Below are 26,281 nucleotides of genomic sequence, written 5' to 3'. Positions count from 1 at the left end.
ACGTGTTTATATATTTTATTCTTATTAGTATAGTACTCCCTCTGTCGACTTTTATTTGTCATGTTGTGCTTTTCGAAAGTCAATTTGACTAATTTTTAAAGTTAAATTAGATTACGTTAATTCGATATTTTTTAAAAAAAAATTAGATATTCAAAAACTATACGAAAAGTACTATAAGTTGCAATTTTTTGCATATCAATATGATGAAAATATACATCGTAAAATGTTGGTCAAAGTTCTTATTGTTTGACTCTAAAAAAGGAAACCATGACAATTAATTGTGGATGGAGGGAGTACTAATTAACTCCAAGCTCCAAAAAACTCCAAATTAATCCACCACAGTTTTAGCGCAAACACACTTCTTTCTTTTTTGTTTCTTATTTAGTGTCTGATATTTATAGTGATGCTCGATTAAATTCAGATTTGCATATTGCAGTAGATCATTTATAGAGTCGACACTCCCAATAAATTCTTTTCTACTTCTAAAAATCCAAACACAAAATATTTAATTATGAATCGAAGGATCTCAACAATACGCAAGTCAAATAACAAAGTTGAAAACAAAAAATGTCAAAGTAACAAAATAAAGTAATAACTCAACTTAATTCACATAACTTGCCAATTCTTTAGTTAATAACACTAACTTATTATAATCAATAATATAAAAGTGGCTAAGCAATTTACATCTATGAAATAGTATGTGCATATGTTTTCCCAGACAATGCTTTACTGTCTCAAAGCTGTCCTCACATGGGGCATTTGCCTGTGAATGATTCATTGTGATGTATTTACCCTGTGTGTCAGCAGCGGAATTAAGATTTTATATAAAGAAAATTAAAAAAGTTAAGCATCTATCATATATATACATCAAAATTAATATTAACTTTATATATAGTATAATTTTCTACAAAAAAAGGTTCGAGTAACATTACTTTATGATGATCAAGTAATAAAATCTAGAGAAAAATATACACTGATCAATCACGATTTTAATGAAAATGTGTACACAAAAACAACACGAGTTGATATCAGGTACATAAATACTGATTCATCTTAATTTATTAACTTTAAACTCAAATCTTATTAATGTGTTAAAAAATTATTTTCAATCCAACACATTACGATAAAATTTCGAACATAAATTCATAAAATTTAAATTTTGAATTAACGGAAAACACATGTTATTAATTATTATACGTAGAGTTAATGGACGGATGAGCATGTCGGTCATCTTTATTCCTAGCAAACGAGCACCTCTTAGCTCTTCTCCCCAAAAATTATAATTTCTCTGCTTTTAATAATAAATAAAAGAGTTAAAAAATAAAGTAAGTTTGCTCTGTAATTATAGAGATCCAAAGTAATAAAGTCAAATGATTAATATAAAGAATCCCCCTTAATTTATCTTACTGTCCCAATAACTTGTTCCCTTTGTTTTCTTTTGCCTTATTTTAAAAAATTAAATAAATTGTGGGGTCAAATATTATGTTTTTGGTTTTCCACTAGTGACTTTGCTTACAATACTTTCTTTGTTTGGGGCAAATGAATTAAGAAACTTCATATAGTTAGAGTTTAATTAGTTTGACATTGATAGTCTGTTTAGCTAAACTTTAAAAAAATTAAAAGTATAATTATTTTATTTAAAAAATATTTTTTAAAGTTGAGTTGTTTGACCAAGCTTTTAGAGAAAATATGAGTGTTTTTGAGTTGTGGTAAAAACTGATTTTCTTTTTAGAAATTAAAAGAAATAGCTTTTTTCCCGAACTAGTTTTAGAACACTGCATGGGCCCATTCGGGGGTGGCGCTCCCAACATGATTTTCTCCATATCCAAGGCTCGAACTCAAGACCTCTGGTTAAGGGTGAAGCACTCCCACCAATGCACCACAACCCATGTTGGTTAGTATTTTAATATAATCAAAAGTATTTTTTTCAAATTGATTAACTAAACACAAAATGTTGTTTACCAGAAGTACTTTTTTTTAAAAATCACTTCTAACAAGAAACACTTTTCAAAATTAGGAAAGATTTTAAGCACACATTACTAGACTTCCACTAAACACCTATCGTAATGATAAATGACTCATTTTGCTATGACTTTCTCTTGAATTCTCAAAAAACCTTAATTTGACTGACAATCGTCTCCGTTATTTCCACCAAAAATTGCAATGAAATGATAAATACCCCATTCTTAATTAAAGATTTCTCATTGGAATTCCGAAACTAAAATTATCATTGATAAGAATACGTTCTGTTTCAAAATAAGACATTCTAATGACATAGGTCAAGATAAATCAAATTTCAAAACGAATATCGATCGTCGATCAGAAAAAGGGTTGTATTGTTATTATTGGAGCAACAAACAAACCACTCAGTGTATTCTAGAGGACCAATTAAAAGAGCAAAATCCAGTTGTCAAATCCAACAAGTTTCTATTATTTATTTATAAGACAAATCAAATAGAGTCATGTTCCCATATGCAGGCATCTTAGACCCCACATACATTTTTCTGTAACAAAAATTCAGTGAAGTCTATGGGGGCATTATGGTCATTTCGACCTCACTCATCTATCTGGCAATTGCTTTCTCCAACTTGTCGGTCGTTTGGACTATATGTGATTGTGGGATCAATCCCTAAATTGCCCTTCTAAAAATTTAAACTTGTATTTGCCTCTTGAAAATGTATTTACTTTTGTAAAAAAGAAAAAAAAACCCTGTAACATGGTTTTTGTTTTGAGTTTTATTTGTCGTTCGATATCTGCTTTCAAATTTCGATTAATTTGAATATGTGTTGCCTACGAACCATTTAAGAAGAAAATATTTTCTATCAATATTTTTTTCAATTACAGAGTTCAACGTCAAAAGTCAAAACCTTGTAGAGAATATGTTTTGGTATTCTCTTTTCCATTTTCCTTACTGGTCGAACATCACTCAGATTTCCTTCTTTATATTATTATTATTATTATTATTATTATTATTATTATTATTATTACTTCCTTATTATCTTACTCTTAGATTTTAATATTATTCATTTTGTCTTTTACTTCGGTTATCATATTATTTTTTGTCATCATTACGATACTGATTTGATATGTTTTACTTATCCTAAGATCTATCGAAAATAACCTTATTAAGAATAAAATTGCATACATTTTATTATTTTCAATCTTCACATATAAAATTGTACTAAATATGTTATTGTTATTATTGAAGAGACTATTATTCTCAAAATAGGTAAACATAACTTTTTGGACAAACTTCAATGTCTCCTATTAAAAAGAGAGAATTTTTATCTTTATGTATATACTAAGGTTAAAGAAGTATAAACACTAGAAACAATCCAAAGCAACAAACATGGGAAAAAAATCTCATTTCCATTTTTGCCCTTGACAGGACCAAAATTAGTGATCAATGTGCTGTACATCCTTTATTTTATTTATTTATATTTCTTCTCTAAAAGAATTCAAACTTATTAAGAAGCTGCACTTCTCAAGCTCTTCTTGTGAAGTTTTCCATTCAATTTTATTGTTTTTTTGGGGAGAAAATGGCTTCTTCAATAGCTCATTTTCTTGTACTTAGTGCAATAATTGTTGTACTTTTTTCATCAACACAAGCTGAAGTACAAGGTTCATTTGACGACAATTTTAGTAAAAGTTGTCCAGAAACTCATTTCAAGACTTCTGAAGATGGACAGATCTGGTATTTATCATTGGACAAAAAAGCAGGTAATTATAATTCAAGAATTTAGTTTTTTTTTTCAATACCATAATCATAAATAAAAAAATTTCATTTTTTTTTGACATTTAAATCTTTATGTTCTGATGAAAAGTGTTTAGCTGATCATCTTTCGGTGATGTGACATTGATGAGTTTTTTTCTTTATATAGGTGATTGAAATTCAAGAATTTAATATTTTTAATACCATTTTCATTTTTTTTTTGAAGCTTTAAGTATTTATGTTTTGATAAAAAATGTTCAACTGACCACCTTCGATCCATGTGACATTGATGATTTTTCTTTATACATGTGATTAGAATTCAAGAATTGGATTTTTCAAATACCATTTTTTTTACATTTGTATATTTATTATTTATGTTCTTGCAAAATTGATTGATGGTTTTTTTTTTTTTTTTGATATGTAGGATGTGGATTTATGACCAAACAGAAATATAGATTTGGGTGGTTCAGCATGAAGTTGAAATTGGTGGGAGGTGACTCTGCTGGTGTTGTGACAGCTTACTATGTAAGTTGCACTTTTTTTTTTTACATATATTAAAAAGAATAGTTCAATATATAAAAAAATATTTCACGTTCAGGCATGATTTTTAAAGTGTGATGTGTATAGTCTATTTTAAAGCAAATATTAATGACTGATTTCAATGCTCGAATTCATGACCTATTAATCTCACAGAAATTACTTTTTTAATTGCTTCAGCATCCCCCTCAAAAAGAATTTTTACATTACTAGTATATTTCAATTTATTTTAGTAATTACAAAATTGCTTTGTTTTCTAGATCACTAATCTCACATTTTATAAACAACTTTGGAGATGTGTCAACTCTAGCAATCCAAATTAATATATATAACACAATGTAAATACTTTTTCAGATTTTACTTGTGATATTACACTAAGTATGTTATATTGTAGTATGTTAAATGGAGATTTTAACAGTCTTTCTACCTTTACAAGATAGAGGGGAAAATCTGCATACCCATCACCCTTTTTAGATTCTACTTGTGAGATTACCCCGAGTATGTTATTGTAGACAGTCACTCTACCTTCACAAGGTAGGAATAAGATCTGCGTACACACCTTCTTCTTCAGATCGTACTTATAGAATTATACTGAGTATGTTATTATTGTTATTGTAATATGTTTAATATGGATTTTTGAATGAATTGTAGATGTGCACAGAAGATGGAGCAGGACCAACAAGAGATGAATTAGATTTTGAGTTCTTGGGAAATAGGACAGGTGAACCTTATCTTATTCAAACAAATGTGTACAAGAATGGAACTGGTAATCGTGAGATGAGACATGTTTTATGGTTTGACCCCACTGAGGATTTTCACACCTACTCAATTCTTTGGAATACTCACCAAATTGTGTAAGTACCTCTTTTCACTATATTAAATTACTCAAAAATTACAATCGCAGAGTTTGGTAGGATGGATGAGATCCTTTCACGTATAACAAGACGTCTTAAAAGTACGAGCCATGAGAATGAAGAATCTAGATTTGTGAAATTTTTTCAAAAATAACCACTTTTCATACATGTACAGGTTTTTCGTGGATAGGGTACCAATAAGAGTGTACAAAAACGCGAATTACACAAACAATTTCTTCCCAAATGAGAAGCCAATGTACTTGTTTTCAAGTATATGGAATGCAGATGATTGGGCTACAAGAGGTGGTTTAGAGAAAACAAATTGGAAAAATCAACCATTTGTTTCATCATACAAAGATTTTAATGTTGATGGCTGTCAATGGAAAGATCCATATCCATCTTGTGTTTCAACAACAACACAAAATTGGTGGGATCAATATGATTCTTGGCATTTATCAAGTGATCAAAAATTGGATTATGCTTGGGTACAAAGAAATCTTGTCATTTATGATTATTGTCAAGATACTGAAAGATTTCCAAAAAAGCCTGAGGAGTGTTGGTTAAATCCATGGGAATAATAAAATATTTCAACTTAGGTTATAAAAAAAAAAAAATTATGAGAGGAATTAAGGAGTATTTTGATTATTATTTTTTTGATGTTGAGTTACTTGAGTATATATATGCTTGTATGATTTTGTCATGCCTATATTGTATTATTGAATTGATTAATATATTATTGAAGCCTTCCTATTTTTGGAATACAAGTCTGGATATAAATTCGATCGAACTTAATATTTTTTTTATTGAATATGTATGTATTAAATTTATAACGCAATTATCAACCTTAAAATTATTATTTTAAAATTCAGAATCAATAAATTTGAAGATGTGACTCCGCTTTTATGTATGAGATATGGAGTCTTTGATGTCACGCTCTTTCTTTTTTCAATTCGAATTTCTTGAGTTGAGTTCAAATCTCTTCATGTTGTTAATCAAAAATTTCGAATTTAAATCTTGAAAATTAAAGAATCTAGTGTACTCCTTTCATGAACTTATTGGGCGTTAATCTGAAATAGTCAAACTATTAAATTTCAAAAATCAAATACCTCCCACTTAAATAAATAAAAGTGAGATATTTAAGCATAAAAGTAAAAATTTCTAAAAAATATTTTATTTCCTCATAGAAATTTTATTTGACATTGTTATTGGCTGGTGGAAGATCTAGTGTTCCAATACTTCACAATCTCCTCTGTACTTCTTCCAGGGATTCTTCCAGCTATAAGAGACCACCTAATAATAAATTAAAAGAAAAAAATGACAAAAAGAAGCACTCATTTCATCAAAATTTATATAATATACTTTTCTTTTTAATTTGTTCTAAAAATAATAATTTATTTTCTTATTTATAATATTCACGTAGACACATCTTATGCTAAAGCATGTGGAGCAAAGTCCTCTTCAAAATATAATATTGAAAAGGTTCTCAGAGCTTGAATCGAATCGGTAATGTCCTAACATTTTGAGAATGCTCTCAATAACACAGCTCAAATTGCATCGATAATATCGTAATTGAGATATGAGGGAGTATAATTTTGCCGTACATCAAGACAATAACAATATATCTGGTATAATTTCACAAACAAAGTCCGGGAGGATAATGTCTATACATAGCCTTAATCTTATCTTATCGAAAGTAGAGAGACTGTTTTCAATTGAACTCGGATAATTGTCGCTTATCAAGAGTACCTCTAAAATTAAACTTGTGTCTTTATGTTTATAGTAACATTTCTATAAGACTACAACTATAAAAATATATCATTTAAGGGTTAAAAATAAATAAAATTAGAAAGCTTTCAAATAAGAAATTTATGAAGAAGTTAGAAACCTCTTGCCAAGCAAATTGTACATCCTGATTATCAAAGCTTCTTCATCTTCACTGAATTCAGTTTCAATTTCTTTCAATATTTTTCCTGAAATTAAACAAACATGCTTAACGATAATGCTTAACGATACGAATAGTGAAAATTCATATAACTATTCTCAACTTTCTCGAGGATAAAATTACAAAACAATAAACATAGAAAATAAAATCAAATTAAACCAATGAATTAGAGGTAAATAAATACCTTGAGAATCAGCACGAAAATAATCAGAGGAAGAAATTTTTTCTGAAGAATCTGCCATATAAAAATTTAGAAAAAAACTAATACTAGTAGAGAATGAGAGTACCATTATTTATAGAGTTATACTCAACTTCAAATAATAATTTAGGCTACGTATCGGAGCGACACCTGAATCCTGCAATGCGTGAATTTGTATTTAATCGTACCTTACATCCTAGTGGAAAATAAAAAAAATATGTCAGGCTACGTATAGTTTGGTTTAAGACTTATTGTGTTTGTTATTCCTTTTTCCACGTCATGTTAATTAATTAACAATCAAGAGGTAGAGTCAGAATTTGAAGCTTATGAATTTGAAATTCTATTTTTTAAGTTAATGAGTTCTAAATTAATAATTTGTACACTTTCAAGTGATTTCTTAAAACAAATATAAGGTTTGAACTAAAATTATTAGGTTCGATCGAACTTGCATACTGTAGTTTCACCCCTGATTTACCATCAGCTTCCATAACGTTGTTGAATGACTTAAAATTAGAGGCGAATCTAGAATTTGAAATTTATGAATTCGAGATTCTAGTTCGTTACGATTTAGATCAAAGCTACTGAATTTAGCCGAACCCGTAAGCTAGCACTCCAACTCTATACTTAAAATAATTAAGTAAAACAGCACATTTATTTAGGAGAGGAAGGCGCTGACTGTTGAATGGTAGGTGATGAAAGAGATTAAGGGGTTGTTAGGTTCCTTTATTTGGAAAGTAAAAATTTAATTCGAAATTCGATAGATAATAGATCTGACGTTCTACTTTTTTTATTATTTAAATATACTTTATTTATAACATGATTTAAATTCTTGATGTGCGTCTACGAGGCATGCACCCACGTTGTACTATCTTCATCCTTTACAAAAGTATATCTAGCTTTACGATCTCTACATGTTGTGGCAAATACATCAATATTTTGATCAATCAAACATTGAAAAATTAGAAAATATTTTCCTCCCCATCAAACACACCCTAGTGTTTACATCACAAGTTTCAAAAGCCGCCTTCCTTCATTTTCTTCTTTGCTTGCTCGCCATTCCAACAAAATTTAGGTGTGTAACCGGTGATACGAGACAAATAGAGTGGCACTATACGAATGTTAATACGTTTCAAAAAGAATGTCCCTTTTTTTTTTTGGCAATTTCCTAATTTCAATTTTCCACATCTTTTAAGACCATAAAATTAAAAGAACATATTGGTACATTCTACATATCTTTAGTTTAAGACCACAAGATTCAAACGTCTTTTTTACTCTCTTAAATTCTATACCTTCTGTTGCTCGAGTGCGCGTCGAATTCTCCAATGATGCATTTTTGCATAATCCGACACGACTGCAGCATCGAAGATGTAGAGTCCACACAATCAACCAAATAAATTGAAAGGACGAAGTACTTAATACATTAAGCATCAACAAGAAGCTCATGAAATAAGCAAATGAATATTGATGGTATAAGTAAACTATATACAAAATGACAACTATTATAATGTTCATCCAAAATAGAATATAATGATCTTGTAAACTTTTGGGCAGATTCTCCATCTCCATTGGGGATTCACCATACAACTTTTTATATATACTGATCATCAACAAGCTACTAATATACCAAGCTTCTGCTATATATATATATATATATATAAGAAAAAGTGTGTTAAAACTCAGAAAAAAAAACGTTGCTCGTAGCGCACTTGATATAATGTAAACAAACTGGAAAGTTGCAATCACAAAATGTGTATCAATCCCCTTTCTTTGATTGTGTTTAGAAACCATGAATCTTGATGTTATCCTTCTTCACAATGCCAGCCTAAAAATCACAAAAAATACGAGAAATCAACGTACATTTTTTAGATTATGTATATTAGATGTCGAGGAACGGATAGAGGATGTGAATTAAACCTGTATGAGAAAGGTTGACACATTCTTCCGCTGATCGCCCTGAAGTTGGATAACCTGTGTGAAATGAAAACAATGAGTAGAGAACAAACAAGGTAGAAGGCGTTCATCCAGAGGTGCGTGTATATGTGTTAAGAAATTGATTTTGACCCCAGTAAATCAAATAAGTTGTGGTAGAATCCTGAACTTGTACTCATAAAGTTCAAATCCTGGATTCGCCTCTGAGTTTATCATCTCCTCCTTGTCCTCGAGGCTCTTTGGTCAAGTAGAGGTTTTCTATTGTAACATTTTCCACCCTGGTTGTATGTGAAAAAGAGTGAAGAACCCGTTTATATTTGGTCGTAGGTTGGTGCAAAGAACGAGAGTTGCCTTATACTAAACTTCTTTGTTCCTCAGTAGCTCAGAGACAAAGAATAGCATCAATTATGTGAAAAAGAGTGACGAGCTCGTTTTCATTTGATCATAGGTTGGTACAAAGAACGAGAATCGTCTACCATAAGTCCTTTGTTCCAACGAGGATAAAGATAGAATAGAATCAGTTATTCACCTGTCCGAGTTCTGGATCTTGCACAACGGTACCATTGCAGCAGAACTCCTTCTTGAGGTCCTTCAGAATCTTGTTGTAGCTGAATTCTTTCTTTAGGCCTTGAACGGTAGTCAGACTTTTCCTTCCATTTCTCTGCTGAACTCGGATATGCACATACTCCTTCGCACCAGCGCCTGAGTTCTGAGCATTTGCATCAGCGAACGGATCTGTCCACACGATACAAGCCATGTTATTCCAATCAGTAATTACTTGAAAACAGAGAAATAAACGGTTTTCGTCTTAGAAATGGAGAAAGGGAGGATTGTATAGACTAAATTGCATCAGCAAACACATTACTCCCTTTGTTTGTCTTTACTTTCCTTTATAGTCTATTTCAAAACAAATAACTCTTTCCTTTTCTGGCAACTCTTTAATTTCAACTTCTCCATATTGACATGTTTAAGACGACAAGATTAAACTTCTTTTAACTCTGTATCAAGTCAAAACCAGACAAATAAATTGAAACAGAGGGAATAAAATATTGCTTCAGGAGCAATAACCAACTACGTACTCTTCTCTATGAAGCGGAAAAGAGAAATTGATAAACGAAGAATAGATACAACGTACCAAAGGTGGTAGGGACTTGGATATCGAGCTCAGACATGAACCTAGCTTTCAGAAGTACGACGAACAAACCTTGAATGCAAAATTCCAGCTGAAACGAAAACAAAAGAATGCAATTCACTTGCAAACTCATGGATACACATACAAACAGAATAACAGACTAATATTAACGTGAAAAAAAAGACAGAAAAGGTTCAGTTATTTGATGATTGCCTGTTTAGTTCATCGATTTCTTGCTCATAACAATCTGACTAAACACATTTAACCTTAAGAAACAAAAGCATGCAATTCGACTCGACTAAAGAGGGATGGTCGGGATCCTTCCACACTTAACAAGAGTTCTCATATCCTCGTCCTGGAAATGAAAAAAATCTTGTTGGGAGCACTCCCATAAATGGACCCCGCAATGTCCAAATACGCTTTAGTCAAATTCCAATGCAGGTATCAAACACCGAGAGTGGAATTTTTTTTAAAAAAAGTGTACACAATAACCAATATAGCAATTCAGGGTCTGCATGAACCAAAAAAAAATGAGCACAAATAAAAGAACTAAACAAAATTTGTTGATAATACTCTAAAGTCTGAATAACAAGAATTACATTAAAGAACAGTTTTTTTTCTCTCTTTTTTTTTTTAATTCTCATTCGATGTTCGGTATCCATTAGATTGACTAATCCGATTTCGTGGGGCATAGGGTACATAACATTAAAGAACAGCTGAAAAAAAAACACAATCTTGATTGAAAAATTAAACAACATCTTTTTTGTGGTTCTCATTCTATGTCCGATACCTACATTGTACCCGAACTAATCTGAATTAGCGCCGCATAGGACCCATACCATTAAAGAATAGATGAAAAAAAAAGGAAAAAACACAATCTTGATTGAAAAATTAAAGAACATTTTTTTTTTTTGGGTATAACGACTAATCTGAATTCGCGTTGCATAGCCTCATAACATTAAAGAAAAAACACAATCTTGATTTTAAAAAGTTGGAAATGGAGAAAAATTTACCTAACCAAAACAAGAAACAGAGATAGGGGTGGGTGGTGAAGAGATGAAACTGGAAATCTCGAGAATTTTAATTATTTTTTTTGTAAATTGTATGAAAATGTAAGGAAAAAAAATGAAATGTGAGCGTATAAATAGAGAAAATGTTTATATAGAAAAAAAAAAACAAATTTTCAACTTTTGTATTGATCCACACATTTGGACTTATGTTGGAATTTCAGGTGCCAAAATTATCTTTCAGTTATTACCAGATATTGATGTTTATTAGGACCCGAACATGGTGGCCAACCTAAAATTTAATTACCGTATAATTTAGATTCACATCGCGTAAGAATCGTTTTTGAGAAAAATAGTGTCACCACATAAGTATCGTCGGATTAATAAAATTTACCTTAGTCACAAGTTATACCGGGCAGTGGTATAAATATGACAGAATACATAAATATGTCCATTGATTTGTAATACAAATAAGTTGCCATGTAGGATGAATATATCTCACGTGAATCGTCATGTAGGATACACATGTCTACATGTTCAACTGTATACAAATTTAAGTATCTACTTATGCACACCCAAAGTTGGAAGACATAAATGTCAATTGACGTCAAGTTAAAGGGCACGTTTATGTATTATATCTTAATTGTGTCCTACCTACCCTCCGACACCCTTCATCTTCACCTCCAACCTTCGTAGAAACATCCCCCATGCCACAACCCCACCTCCCATAATATTATTCTGAGTAAGATATAAATATTTGTAGGATAGTGTTTTTTTACCTATGTATCCCACATGTAAAAAATCCACTTATTTTCCTAAAAAATATTTCCCTTCGTACTGAACACTATAAGGAAAACCAGCTGATAAATGGCATCAACATTCTAGAGATACACTGCTAAGAAAATATACAGAAGCAAGGATAAATGTAGTGCCAACTGATGAAAAAATCCATCAATTTCTATGGAAAAAACAGCTCATAAATGGTATCAACATTCTAAAGATTCACATGCCTAAGAATATACACAGAAGCAAGAACTCCAATCTAGAGCCAACTGATGAAAAAAATCATCAATTTATATGGAAAAACCAGCTCATAAATGGTACCAACATTCTAAAGGTTCATGCCTAAATATATACAGAATCAAGAACTCTAATCTAGTGTCAATCGTTTATTAACGTTTCACCTAACACATCGATCCTATCATTTGAAACATCAGGAGCCCTGGTTGGTGTATAGCTTTACTTATCTCGGCCAAACTTGTCCATATATGTCTTTCTTGGTATATCGACGATCCCATGACCAAGGAATATCTGCATTCAACGAAAAAATGCAGTGAGCTTGATGTTATTCAGAGAGCAGTAAACTGTCAAACCTCTTAATAACAACATCGTTTGAATATTTTTTAGCTGCTATAACGAAATGTTGCTATACAGAACATATAATATAATATAATATAACATAAAAAAATTGGTTCGAAAGAAAACACGACTGTTGTAATGAGATTTTGTTATAGAGTTAAGACCTTCAGGGGAATATGGCTTTGGAGGAAGCTCGTAAGGCACCGGCAACTTGATTACTTCAGAAGAATCATCATTTCCCTTTCCCTGCCAAGCTAGAGTTACCAGCTTTATCTTTTTCCCTTCGTGCATGCTAGTCTCGTCCTGTAAATCCGAAGAAATAAAAACCGGGCGATACATATCAAAGTTAATAAAGCATAAACTTAACATGAAAAAAACCTAGATGATTGTTGTACCTCTGATGGATAACCATTATTTGTACAAGAAAAACCACAGCCACGTTTAACAGACGATGGCAAAAAGAGCACCCCTAGCTGCCAAGGACAGAGATAAGTTACAATCACAATGTCATTTTAGAAGTTCAAGTCAAGATGAAATCTAAAGGATAAACAAGATATCAATGTTAATCCTCTTTTTTTTTTTTACAATAATGGTGTCCAGACCAGCTTGCGCACACCTCGACTTATTCTACTGGATACATGTCACCTCCCACTAACAATAGGTACCAAGTAATTTTGTCCACCGAGGCGAGGATAAGACAGATGGGAAGAAATCACTTAGTGTTTTTGTCTCCTCTAAGAAGATATCACTGTAAATCCAGGAAAACTAATACAGGTAAAAGATTGATTCAGCTTTTGGGAAATGGGTAAAGGTGGGTTATTCTACGTGTCTGCATACGTGGCAGTGGTCTATAGCAGGAGTGATTAAAATAGACATGTGGAGGGCTGTTGCCTGTTAGTTAAGAAGGGGGAAAACTTGTCTCAAATCATAATGGCAAGTGCCTTTTTGTTGGCGAAGTGTAACTGGCAAGTGTATTTTTGTTGGTGAAGCGTAACATGAGGCGAAAGTAGCAATAGTTCATAGTTCAGGTGCAATTTGGATCTTTTCACCAAGTCTCTGTGTCAGTTTGTTAACTTGGATGCTTCTAGTCTCCAGACAGGAACAAAAATACCTCGTAGGAACGAATCATCAACTGAGAATTATTTTTCTGAAGAGTGCCCCAGGCAGCTTTGCTGAGGTTTGATGAAGTAAGCAAGAACCACCTGTTTTTCCAGAGAAAAAAAAACAAATATTAACAAAAGCAATCATCCAACATTAGTGGGAATTCAAATCTTAAGAAAAACAAAGTACAGAGTCTTGGAAATCTTACGCTAATGATTGACCGTTGTAACGTAGAAACGTCTTAATATGAGGCATTGCACGGCTGAAGATTTGAAGAACAAAAGGTAAGTGTCCTTTCTCATGAAAATCAATGAAAACAGGAGCTAAAAAAGAAGGAAAATCTGATTTGCAAATAGATTCATCAGCAGTTAAAATTGATCAGTGTATATCAGCAAAGCTCACGCAATATTCAGACGGAAATTTCTGTCATCAAGTCAGAAATGAAGAAAATCCTTTCTTTGTTCTCAAGAGTTATCAAAGGTAGAAAGGATCTTTAAGCGCACTGCGCAAATATAGCATGAACTTTGATGAAGAAAGGCACAAATGGAGAAAAAAAAAACAAATATGTATGTGTAATCCGAGACAAATAATTATAAGCATGAATAGCAAAAAAAAAGGACAGAAATTGAAAAAAGAAAATACGATAAAGTGAAATGTTAATTGTTCATATGCTCTTTGGCAAGGAAAAGTATGTCTTAGAGCCTACACTGAAGCATCCGCTAAGCGACGCAAAGCGCTCAACATGTTTTGAGCCTCGCTTCATTAGTTAAGCACGCCTTTGACAACATTGTTTGTTCCAATGGGTCAGAATTGAACAATTTTTATGCAGACATATTAGAGCTTCACTAGAACTACATATTGAATATATTTCTTTTAATGCACTTTGTAGTGGGAATAGATAAAAACAGATTTTTGGAATTTTATGCATGCACTGATGCAGGTATGCAAGTACATCTGCATTTTCACAAGAAGCAGTGATCGTACATCAGCTTCACGATGAGCCTCCTTGTACATTGTTATGCCACTCAGAACATGGAACAATTACCACATCATTGTACAAGATATATATTTTATGAGTTTATAACAGTCACTTAGCAATTTATTCAGCAACACATACAGCCGAACTAGGATAAAAGTAGCAACTGTATGCATTAGCATTTTTTGATCAGGCAACAGCATGCAAAAACTTTGACTCTTACCACTAGAAACCCTACCAGAAAGGATGCTAGTTACAGAGTCTTCCATTGCCACTAGAGACAAGTTTATGAAAGGTTAGCGCTACTGTGACTGCCTTTATTGCCACCACAAGAGAAACATACAAAAGTATAAGCACTCTTCACCACTGTCACTACTTTGCTCCCTATTTTGTCTCCTTGTATAGTTTTGGGCAATGCCACCTCATGAGCTAGTTTTTGGGGTTGAGTTAGGTCCCATATCCATTTCTTAACTTAGAACCAAGGATTTGAGTCCCTACTCTTAGAAATATTCTCTTCTAGAAATTCTGTAACTTTCTTTTTTGAGCTAATTTGTCTTTTTTTGAGAAAGTTCTTTCACTTTCTCTATTCCGAAATATTTTTAAAAAAGTTGCTTGCTATTGTATGTCCCCATCTTGCACCCCCATGTAACGTTGTCCATGTACCAGTTGGCACGCCTGAGTGGGTGGGGGTGGGGTGGGGGGTGTTAGTGTAGCACATTGCAACATTGGTGAAGGGATGGGTTGTTTTGCACCTTCTATGGTCTTGGGCAATCAATTTCTTCCCATTTGGCAAGCCCAAAAACCTTAGGAAGGTCATTAAAAAGAAGAAAAGAAGAGAACTCGTGTGGTAATTCAAGTATAAAACTACTTAACATGACTATGCCTGATTTCTATGATTATGAATTTCTAATACATAAGTGATTACTTCAGTAATAGTCCACAGTGCTTCTATTGGAAAACTCTAGAGGTAAAGGCCTTAAGTGATGCATCATCCATAGGTTTAGGAATTTAAGAGAGGAATGCACAGGTTTCAAAGGATTCCAGAATATTGCAATGAAACTAACATTTTGGAAATTCAAAACTTTAGAAGGCTACTATACCAACGACCAGTGTGGCTAGCTTTCCATCTAGCCCAATATTTCTTCAGAAATTCTTTCTCCACGTTCTTTGATGGGCTGGGAATGGCACTTCCAGCTGCATATCCCTAGAAAATGAAGCAAGATGCACTAACATTCATTCAGTAGATCAAAGGAGGAGTCAGATTTCACTTTTGAAGATCAGCAAGCATCTAGAATAGCAAGCGAATGAGCCCACGCACTAAAAATTTCACTGTAACTTGTCAGGATTTTCAATCACATCTATTGCAAATGTCAACTGCATAAAAACGATTTATTAAAGTATGGTCTTAAGTCAATGCCGCTAATAGGCTGCGGATTATCCTTATGTTTGACATCCATACTCAGGTTAGTGATCCACTAATAGTCTAATAGGACTAGTTCAATATTACCTCCAAAGAACATCTAACATCTTCTACATTGGGCCATACTATCATTGGCTCCCCAATGCCCAGAGGTTTTTTATCGTCTGTAACTCCAGCCGACATTGAAGAGGCAAACTCTGTCATCCATTTCTCATCCAAAGAGCCTAGGGAGGAGAACTGCAGGAGGCAAATGAAGGCACAGATGTTAATGATATTTGATAATGCAGGTGTAATATAGAAACATCTGGTGAAAGAATCCTTGGTGCTGAATGAAACTCAAAAATATACCGATACCTGGTATATAAGAGGAGACTTCTGAAATTCTTTGCTAAAAGTACATTCCTGAAGAACAGTACGTAACTTCATATGTCCCCACTTCCTCAAACTAGAACCTGAATGATATCCAGGCACAGATGCAATTAGCCTGACCTGGAATTGGAGAAATGACAACTTAAGGTCACTTTATCACACTGCACCTTAAATGGTATCACAAACAGTTTGCCCCACACAGTTCTCTAAAATTCCAAGCAACAATTTATACTTCTTATCACCTCCACCTCAACATGGGTACAAAAATCTTAACCATAGAATCAGACACCATGATAAATAGTGAAAGAGGACACAATACCTATGTTGCTCGGACACTCCAAAAATGGTGTTGCACTCGTGTCAGATCCTCTAAAAATGTACTACTTTTGGAAGATCCGACACGCACCCGGGGGTATTTTTGAAGAGCAAACATGTGCAAGCAAAATTTTTCACCAAACAAAGACGCGCTAGTTTCAAAATGTGACATTGAAATGCCATGTTTGTTAGCTCTATTTTACTTTTTATTTCATCCTTTCTTTTTCTCCTTTTAGTGGTGAGGGCTTCCTATGAGCTGTAACTGAAAAGAGAGCGGACAGTAAAGAAATGAATATTTATGTCCTGGGAGTCTGTAAAACTTCAGGCACCACATTGTCTGAATACTGAATTATCACGTACATTGTGGGCAAAAAGGAGATATAGTTTCAGCTAGGGTAACAAAAGATTATTACAGTAAAAGAAATGAGCAAATACCGATGCGCTACTGTAATCAAACTTCTTGAAGAATGAGGAGTTGATCTTGCAGCTTCCAAAGGCTGGTATATTAACAGTAAATTCCGGCCACTGCAGAAAGATTTAACAGAATTAAACGTGTTAAAGGAAAAAGGAAATACTCCGACAGTAGAGGGTGTCTAATAAAAAGGGAAAAAGGCTAAACGCCATCAGATGCAGACACCAAGAAAGTGTGAAGCTCCTCGGTCCTGATTTACTGCATAACAAGGCAAAGTTTCCTCTAAAATAGCATGTTGTGCAGCATCTACAGATACACATAGTCATAGCTCTCCACATAGAGTGGAACAATGTCAATATTCTATATTGCAAAAACAAATCATTGTACTAATTCCTTGTTTACGTTCCAGGGTAAGCTAATTCTCACTTCAATCTGTATGGTTCCTTGAAATAAGCTTTACAAAGGGGTACAATTCTTGATGGTGGAAATAATAGTAGTATAATGGTGACCCAGTTATTGCAATTTACACAAAAAGTTGTATAAAAGATAAAACCTTATCGAAAAGAGAGTTAATTCTCACACATTCCTCTTTGTAAGCCTATAGTTTTGGTGACCATGAAGATTGGCAAACAAATGAAAAGTCAATAATATGTCTTCATTCTTCAATGTTAGTTTGCTGCCTGAAGGTGCTTCATATCCACAATAGTGAAAGCACATGTGTTTCATTTTCATACCTTCCTCTTTTATGTCTCTATTTTCATGAGTATGAAGATTGGCAACTAATGAAAAGCCAATGATGTTTCTTCAATGTTAGTCGGCCAATCAAGAAGGAAGCCTACAAATCAAGTGCAGAAACATAATGGTTCACGAGGCAGATGTGGAAGTAAGGATTGACACACAAGTCGTCTCCAAGAGAGGAAGTTTAAAGTATCTTAGGTCAATAATTCAAGGAAATGGAGAGATTGACGATGATATTACACATCGAATTGGAGCAGGATGGATGATATAGAGGCTTGCATCCAGTGTCTTGTGTAAAAGGAATGTGCCACCAAGACTTAAAGGTAAGTCTTATAAAGAGGTTGTTAGACCAGCTATGTTGTATGGGGCAGAGTGTTGGTCAGTCAAGAACTCGCACGTCTAGAAGATGAAAGTAGCATAAAGAAGGATGTTTTAGATGGATGTGTGGGCATACTAGGAGAGACAAGATTAAGAACGAAGATATTCGAGACAAGGTGGGAGTGGCCAACATTGTGGGCAAGATGAGGGGGACGAGACTGAGATGGTTCGGAAATGTGAAAAGGAGATGGATAGATGTCCTGAGGCAATGAAGAAGTGTGAGAGGTTGGCTATGACGGGTATGAGAAGAGGTAGAGGTAGCCCGAATAAGTATTGGAGAGAGATGATTAGACAGGACATGGCACACGTGCAATTCATCAAGGACATGACCCTAGATAGGAGGATATGTGAGGATTACGGTAGATTAGTAGGTAGTCAAGAGTTGCCTAGTTTTCCTTATCAAGATCATTATTATTACTCTCATAATATCTTAGTCTTTGAATTTATTATTACCTACTGCTTCCTAGTCCCCGGAAACAACCTCTCTACCTCTGTGAGGTATGGGTTAAGGTCTACGTACATTCTACCTTCCTCAGACCTCACTTGTAGGATTTCACCAGGTATGTTGTTGTTGTTCCTAGTCCCATTTATGGTATTATTTGTTGTGACTATTGTTCTTTTCTCCTTTATTTTCATCATGGCTTCTTCATCACTATATTTTATTTTCATATTGTTTCTGTAATGCTTTACTTAAACCGAGAGTCCATTGGAAACAACCATTCTACCTTCACAAGATAGGGATAAGGCTGCATACACACCACTCTCCCTAGACCTCACTTGTGGGATTACACTAGGTATGTTATCGTTGTATCAAGTGTGAGGAAGATGACTAAAATATTTTAGGTGTATTCAAATTAAATAAATTTTTAAAACATCAAAAGTTCTTTTGATGCAATGTAAAGTTGTTCTTGATTTTGGGTTTGAACTCATTTATACCTTTAACGTGCTTAGATAATCAACCAAATCATTTTCAAATCCACCATCCTTGCCCAAATTGTTTTGATCCTTCCAGGGGAAATCTTGCATCCACAATCCCTGGCTTTTGTTATTCCAATCAATAGAGATCAAGTTTGCAGTATGTACAATAACTCTAACTCCTGTTGGATAGACAAGAAGCATGGCTTTTGAATGGTGTGTTCCATATGCAATCGGTAAAGAAGGTTTGTGCAGAATCCAATTCGCAAGCTTGCTTCTCTGTAAAGGAAGAAAACAATGAAGTAGAAATTTAATCCTAGAGAAGCTTCAATAACATCAGATTCTCATAACTTAAAAAATGTTAACCTTCATGTACTCCATAGTACCATCACCTTCTCCATGAATGACAAGGACATTAGGAATCCGTTTTAGAGTTGGACATGCTGCATTAGAAAAGACCATGAAATCAGTCTTCAGACAGAAAAAAAGATTAACTTAGTTCATAAAAGCAAATAAACTTGTACAGAGTATCTAACAAACAATGGCAACAACAAATAAATTGGGAAACCGCCTCATTGGACAATCCAAGACGTCGAAGAACATAAATAATAGGAGAAACAGACAATGTTAACAAAATAAAAAACTAAAGATAAGGCAAAATGACAGAACTCACCAGAAAGTAGCCAATCCATATCCACCATGTAATTCGAAAGGATAGCTACAAGCACATTCCCCTATGATAGATAGGAGTCAATGTCAAGCCACCAACACAAACGCAGACATTATACAACAATTACAAGTACATATATAGAAGGATTTATCAATTATCATATGGAAAATGGATCTTGGATTTAACTCAACTCCAAAAGCTAGAGCGTGAGGTGAAAAATTCTCAAAAGACAACAATACGAAGAGACGTCAGTCCATTCCCCCAAACCAATGTGAGACTTTCTAAGAGCATGGATAATATTACATGAGAAGCAAGATTGGGTGAACCAAGAATAGGGATGGTCTGACCCTAACCATGTAAGGAAAATGGACCTTGGAACTTGTTAGAATAGGAATACGTTTATACAATCCTATTGGAATAGGAATAGGTTTGTACAATCCTATTAGAATATGAATAGGTTTATACAATCCTATTAGAATAGGAATAGGAATACTAAATAGTATCCTACTTGGTAAAGGATTGTATTCTAGGGTCTATAAATAGGGTCTCAATGTAATAATGTAGACACAACAACAATTCAATAATATTCTTTTCCAATATTTCTCACATGGTATCAGAGCCTCTACGATCTTGGTAAACAATCAAAGAGCTTCCACTGTCGGCAGGCGGCAATTACTCATATATGCCGCCCGTCCGGCCAATGATTATGTTAGCAAAAGTTGGGTCACCATGTATCTTTCTGGTGACTATTTTCTCATATTTAATTTGTGTAGCACCGTGCCATCATTCCGGTGACTACTTTCTTATATCTAATTTGTGTAGCACCGTGCCATCATTCCGGTGACTACTTTTTCATATTTAATTTGTGTAGCACCGTGCCATCATTCCGGTGACTACTTTTTCATATTTAATATGTGTAGCACCGTGCCATCATTTCGGTGACTACTTTTTCATATTTAATTTGTGTAGCACCGTGCCATCATTTCGGTGACTACCTTTTTTTTGCATATCTTATTTGCGTAGCACTGTGCATCTCTCCAGACTACTTTTCATATTTAATTTGCGTAGTACCGTGGGTTTTTTTCCGAACTACTTTCTCATATCTGAGTTGCATATGTCTTTTCAGTAACTCCTCAGATTTGATTTGCGTATTCCCACTCGTCTTTCCGGTGACTCCTCAAATCTGATTTGTGTAGGGTTGTGACATTATTCCAATCCTACCTATATAATTTCTCTTTTTCATTAGGGTCGTGCCATCATTCCGACTCTACCCATATTATTTCTCTTTTTCAATGGGGTCGTTCCATCAATTCGAACTATCCTATATAATTTCTATTTTCTAGTTGGGTCGTGACATCATTCCGACCCTACCCATATAATTTTATTTCTTAGATTGTGACCACTTTTAGCCATCAAATCTAATACTCCGGCATATGAGCATGTTCCAGCCAGGTTTTCAGTGACTTGTTTAATATCGACTCATCTATTGATTCCAACATAACCCATATACTTTGTACTAGGTTTTGAGCACTTTGTTGGGGGAGTTTAGTAGCCTTGTATGTCGATTATGTGAGTCACTCTATGGTCTGAAGCAGTCTTTGCAGGTTTGGTTTGGGAAGTTCAACACTGGAATTTTATCTTTGTGTTTACTGACATTATGCATCAAATCCAGTATTTAATGAGAAGACAGGCACATTAAGATTGACTGTCAATTTTGTGAAGTCGACTGATCAACTTGCAGATATCTCATGAAGCCCCTCATCGGTCCTCGTGTTAATTACATTTGTAACAAGCTAGGTACATGAATTGTATGCACTAGCTTGAGGGGAGTGTTAGAATAGGAATAGGTTTATACAATCCTATTGGAATAGGAATAGGTTTATACATCCTATTAGAATAGGAATAGGAATACTAAATAGTATCCTACTTGGTAAAGGATTGTATTCTAGGGTCTATAAATAGGTTCTCAATGTAATAATGTAGACACAACAACAATTCAATAATATTCTTTTCCAATATTTCTCATAGAACTAACTCAACCTCAAAAGGTACCTCATGTGATGAGGATTGCCTAACACTCCCTCCGTTTCAATTTGTTTGCCTTACTTTCCTATTTAGTCCATTTCAAAAAAATGTCTCTTTCCTTTTTTGGCAACTCTTTAATTCTAACTTTCCACGTGGCGTGTTTAAAACCACAAGATTAAAGGGGAATTTGGTACATTCTACATAACTTTAGTTTAAGACCATAAAATTCAAAAAGTCTTTTTCACTTTCTTAAATTTTGTGCAAAAGTCAAAACCAAACAAACAAATTGAAACGGAGAGAGTACCATGTAAGGAGACAACCAGCTATTTCCTCAACCATTGTGGGACATTTTACCAAGTAATAACTATCTATAGAACACATTAGTACACAGTGAGCATTTGGAACCTGTTAAACGACTTAGCTCTAAAGTCTTTGCTGCCATATAGCTCCTATACACTTTATATTGTAGAAGAGTATTGGATGAATATATACAAGAGTCGTTCATCAAAAATAAATATATGCAAGAATCTAAAGCTCAGAAAAGAAAGGATAGGATCACAAGTTCACTAGGGAAGCATCAGTTCAGGGAATTCAGAAGCAAACTTGACGTCACATTTTCTTTCACTAATTCATGAACAGTAATGTATCTATCTAGGAGGACCAACATCTCATCCAAACAGAACCAATCCCAAAACAGCCACAATGCATAACTCTACCTGAATAACATCACTAATAGAAACAGCTTCTGAATTTGCCCATGCTGGCAGCTCACGCACTCTCATCAATCTGAATGTGAGGGGCAACTTGTGTTTGGGAACCCTAAACTGACGTATGGCCTCTGCAGAACTATTTGTTTCTTGGCCATTGTTGTGCAACATAATCTGTAAGCCAAAGATTTAACAAGCAATAAAAGTTGAAACTTTTTCCGTACATATTTTTTCCAACAACGCGTTAAAAGATTCTATCTATTCAGAGACAAAATGAGGAAACAAGGAAAACCATACCATTTCTGAAGCTTCCTCTTGACAGACTTCTCGAGCTTTCTTCTTGCCATGCATCTGGCCTTTGTCAGCAATGCTTTCTTCACTGAAAGGCCTTTTTTGTTTGTTACCTGGTGAAGTTTCATCCTTACGAGTTGTGCTAACATACTTAAATAGGTAATGCCCAGGTATCAACTCTAAGATATCACCACTTCCGAGTTTCCACCTCTCTCTAGACAAAAGCTTCTTTCTCTCACCCTTTGATCTTATAACAACTGGATTTGTTCCTTCCTGCAATCCAGTCCCATGTTTATTCCAAAGAAAAGACTTCAACGGGAAATTAAGAAGTAAGGACACCAGCATACTTTTACATTTGTAAATAAGTTGAAATGCTATCACAAGGTGTAGACAGAACTCATGCATTTAACAAGCAATATATACATGAATTTACGAACCAAACTTTCAAGAATTGCCACCAATCCATCCAATCACTCGGTATACAAGCATAGGAAACTAAGCAGAAAATTCATCATCACAGCTGCAGACTGAAAACAAGCATACTGCCGAGAATCCTAGTATCCACAAGTTACAAAAAGGATAATCCACAATAAACACACACACACACACGTGGGTGTGTTTGTGTACATCTGTGTATGTATGTTATTAACTAGGACAAATCATCCAAATACTGAATTCAACCAGAATAGAGCTCATAGACAGAGCTGACCCAACTAATTTGAGATTGAGTCATCATTGAATGATTGATTGATATGTTTAAACAATCAATACATGAACATGAACATGACGAAAGGAAAAAGGTGCAGAAAAGTACCACAACAACATCAGCAGAGCCAGTGCAGGTAGCAGTGATAGTAAGATGCTTGCGGCTCAGCCGCTTATCAGTAACTGGAATGCAATCCCGGCCAACACAATTAGGACCTTCTGAAAGTGGAATCCTGGGTATGGAACTTTTCCCATCCTCTTCCAAATTATCACTTAGAGGCACCAAAAATCCAACCTTTTTGAATCAAACACAAATCAAATCAGTGCAAGAACTAGAAAAAACACACAAAAAGAAAAACTAAACTCATGCTACTAATATATGTGGTACCAACTAAGTTGAGACATGTTTATTCTGCAGTATTGCATAAGTTTCTGATTAAGAAGATCACTAGTTATACACAACTTCAAAAATTTGTTTATTAAAAGTAAACTAAATTAGAACCTTCAACAAGTGGAATCTTCGGAATGGAATTATTCTCATCCTTTTCCAAATTATCACTTAGAGGCAACAAAAATCCAACCTTATTTACAACAACATACCAAATGTAGTCCCACACATTGGGGCCTGGAGAGGATAGAGTGTACGCAAATCTTAACTAGACCTCAAAAATCCAACCTTATTTACAAAAACATACTGAATGTAGTCCCACACAATGGGGTCTGGGAAGGTAGAGTATACGCAGACCTTACCTCTACCTCAAAAATCCAACCTTCTTTAATCAAACAAAAACTAAAATCAAAACAAGAACTCGAAAAAACACAAAATACTAAAATAAACTAAAAACTCATGCTTCTGATATATATGATACCAATTTAGAGAATCTCTAGTTTAAGCCAACTTCAAATTTGTTTATTAGACTAAATTATGAAAACGGGTCAGAAACAAATTTGAGAATGGATTGACTAACTAATCAAAATGCTACTAATAGAGAGATGAAATCTTGGGTATGGAACTATTCTCACCCTCTTCACAGTTTATCACTCAATAGCACCAAAAATTCAACCTTTTTTTAATCAAACACAATAAAATCAATGCAAAATCAAAATTGATTGAAAATGGAATATTGGGTATGGAACTTTTCACATCCTCTTCATTATTATCACTTAGATACACCAAAAAAATCCAATCTTTCTGCATCAAACACAAACTAAAATCAATGCAAGAACTAGATAAAAAACACACCAAGAAAAAAATAAAAAAAATAGGCAAAATTATAGTAATAAAGAAAGTAGCTGAACCTGAGAAGAGGTGGACATTGAATTGGTATTTTGAAATGGGGTTTGAGTTTTGCCAGCTTCCCCTTATGGAGTTTGCAGAACAGGGCAAGCATGCACTGTTTTTTTTTGCTCATTGTGTTGTTTATTGTTATTACTAATAATACTGTAAACAACTCACATCAATCCGTTATCGTCCAGCGGTTAGGATATCTGGCTTTCACCCAGGAGACCCGGGTTCGATTCCCGGTAACGGAATTTTTTTCTCTTGCTTTTTTTTTTGGATCGTAGATATTGATATTAGGAGTATTAACTTAGGGGTTATTTCGTAGCTGGTTAGAGTAATGTAAGGATTAGTTATGAGGAAAATCTACATATATATTATGGAGGGATTAGTTATTCATGTATTAGTTAGCTTATGCATAATTTGGTATCTAATTATGAGGTAAATTATTCATCTATAAAATTAATATTGAGTTTGATTTGCTATTTAGAGAGAAAAAAAAAACTAGTATGTGAATAGGTTTATGAGGAAATCTATGTAGAAGGTGGAATAACTAATACAAGAATAATTGATCTCTGCATAATCTAATACTAACTTTGGTAATCTTATACTGACTTTGAGGTTAATTATTTAGGTATGAGAGATGGGATAGACAACGTTAACTCATGAATTGAGATATTTCATGAAATTAGTTATCTCACCATATATATAGAATAACTTATCTCATCATTATAATAAAAATTCCAAGACTAATTAATATTCTTAACCAAATCCAAGATAAGATAATTATGCATTTTATTTTTGAATTATTGTCTTTTATTCTTCGTACCAAATGACCCGTGAAGGTAAGGTTTTTAAAGTTCAAAATCCAATTATCAAATTTACAACGATATACTATATATATTCTATTTTTGGTTTCCATTTTAAAAACAATTTAAAACTTCTGGCACATAAGCTAATATCATGTAGTAAGAAATACTCCCTAAAATTGTTATACAAATATGAGATGATAAAATATTAAACTTTAAAGGTATTTTTGGGGTGTGATACATTTTTATACTATTTATATGTCAAAATATTGCCTTTTTTATGTTAAACTTTGAATCTAATTAAAGACGTTATAAAATACGAAAAGCATTCCTATGAATTCTTTAAGCCGATTTAGCAACACTTAAAAAAAACTAAATGATTTATCGGATCGATATTTTAGAGTTTTTATATCAAATCGATTTTTTTTTAAATTTCGGCCCAATTAAAAACTTGGGAGAAATGAAATTAAATACTAATAAAGTAAGGAAAAATTACTTAA

At 33.6% G+C, this 26,281-nt stretch overlaps 3 protein-coding genes and 1 non-coding gene across 4 annotated transcripts; 2 read left to right on the top strand and 2 right to left on the bottom strand.

Moving 5' to 3' along the window:
• Positions 1-3,303: 3,303 nt before the first annotated feature.
• Positions 3,304-5,837, top strand: LOC125860421 (probable xyloglucan endotransglucosylase/hydrolase protein 8). Its single transcript, XM_049540378.1, has 4 exons — positions 3,304-3,720; positions 4,137-4,237; positions 4,901-5,103; positions 5,279-5,837. Exons 1-4 carry the CDS (start codon positions 3,540-3,542, stop codon positions 5,679-5,681), a joined length of 888 nt encoding a protein of 295 aa, XP_049396335.1. The 5' UTR covers positions 3,304-3,539; the 3' UTR covers positions 5,682-5,837.
• A 3,089-nt stretch (positions 5,838-8,926) lies between these two features.
• Positions 8,927-11,431, bottom strand: LOC125859878 (protein translation factor SUI1 homolog 1). The gene is made up of 5 exons (XM_049539725.1): positions 11,319-11,431; positions 10,309-10,396; positions 9,703-9,908; positions 9,159-9,212; positions 8,927-9,066 (listed from the first exon to the last, which is right to left on the bottom strand). Exons 2-5 carry the CDS (start codon positions 10,343-10,345, stop codon positions 9,022-9,024), a joined length of 342 nt encoding a protein of 113 aa, XP_049395682.1. The 5' UTR covers positions 10,346-10,396; positions 11,319-11,431; the 3' UTR covers positions 8,927-9,021.
• A 939-nt stretch (positions 11,432-12,370) lies between these two features.
• Positions 12,371-25,082, bottom strand: LOC125859710 (tyrosyl-DNA phosphodiesterase 1). The gene is made up of 16 exons (XM_049539511.1): positions 24,993-25,082; positions 23,803-23,988; positions 22,995-23,261; positions 22,707-22,871; positions 19,969-20,029; positions 19,662-19,738; positions 19,317-19,574; positions 17,288-17,377; positions 16,523-16,657; positions 16,256-16,405; positions 15,849-15,952; positions 13,981-14,034; positions 13,783-13,873; positions 13,067-13,144; positions 12,836-12,974; positions 12,371-12,623 (listed from the first exon to the last, which is right to left on the bottom strand). Exons 1-16 carry the CDS (start codon positions 25,008-25,010, stop codon positions 12,556-12,558), a joined length of 1,941 nt encoding a protein of 646 aa, XP_049395468.1. The 5' UTR covers positions 25,011-25,082; the 3' UTR covers positions 12,371-12,555.
• A 72-nt stretch (positions 25,083-25,154) lies between these two features.
• TRNAE-UUC (transfer RNA glutamic acid (anticodon UUC)) lies at positions 25,155-25,226 on the top strand. The gene has a single exon. It is a non-coding gene; the product is annotated as a tRNA-Glu (tRNA).
• The last annotated feature ends 1,055 nt before the right edge of the window (positions 25,227-26,281 follow it).

The sequence above is a fragment of the Solanum stenotomum genome, chromosome 3, assembly GCF_019186545.1.
Source record: "Solanum stenotomum isolate F172 chromosome 3, ASM1918654v1, whole genome shotgun sequence".
NCBI lineage: Eukaryota > Viridiplantae > Streptophyta > Magnoliopsida > Solanales > Solanaceae > Solanum > Solanum stenotomum.
This window is presented reverse-complemented; position numbering and strand designations above follow the sequence as displayed.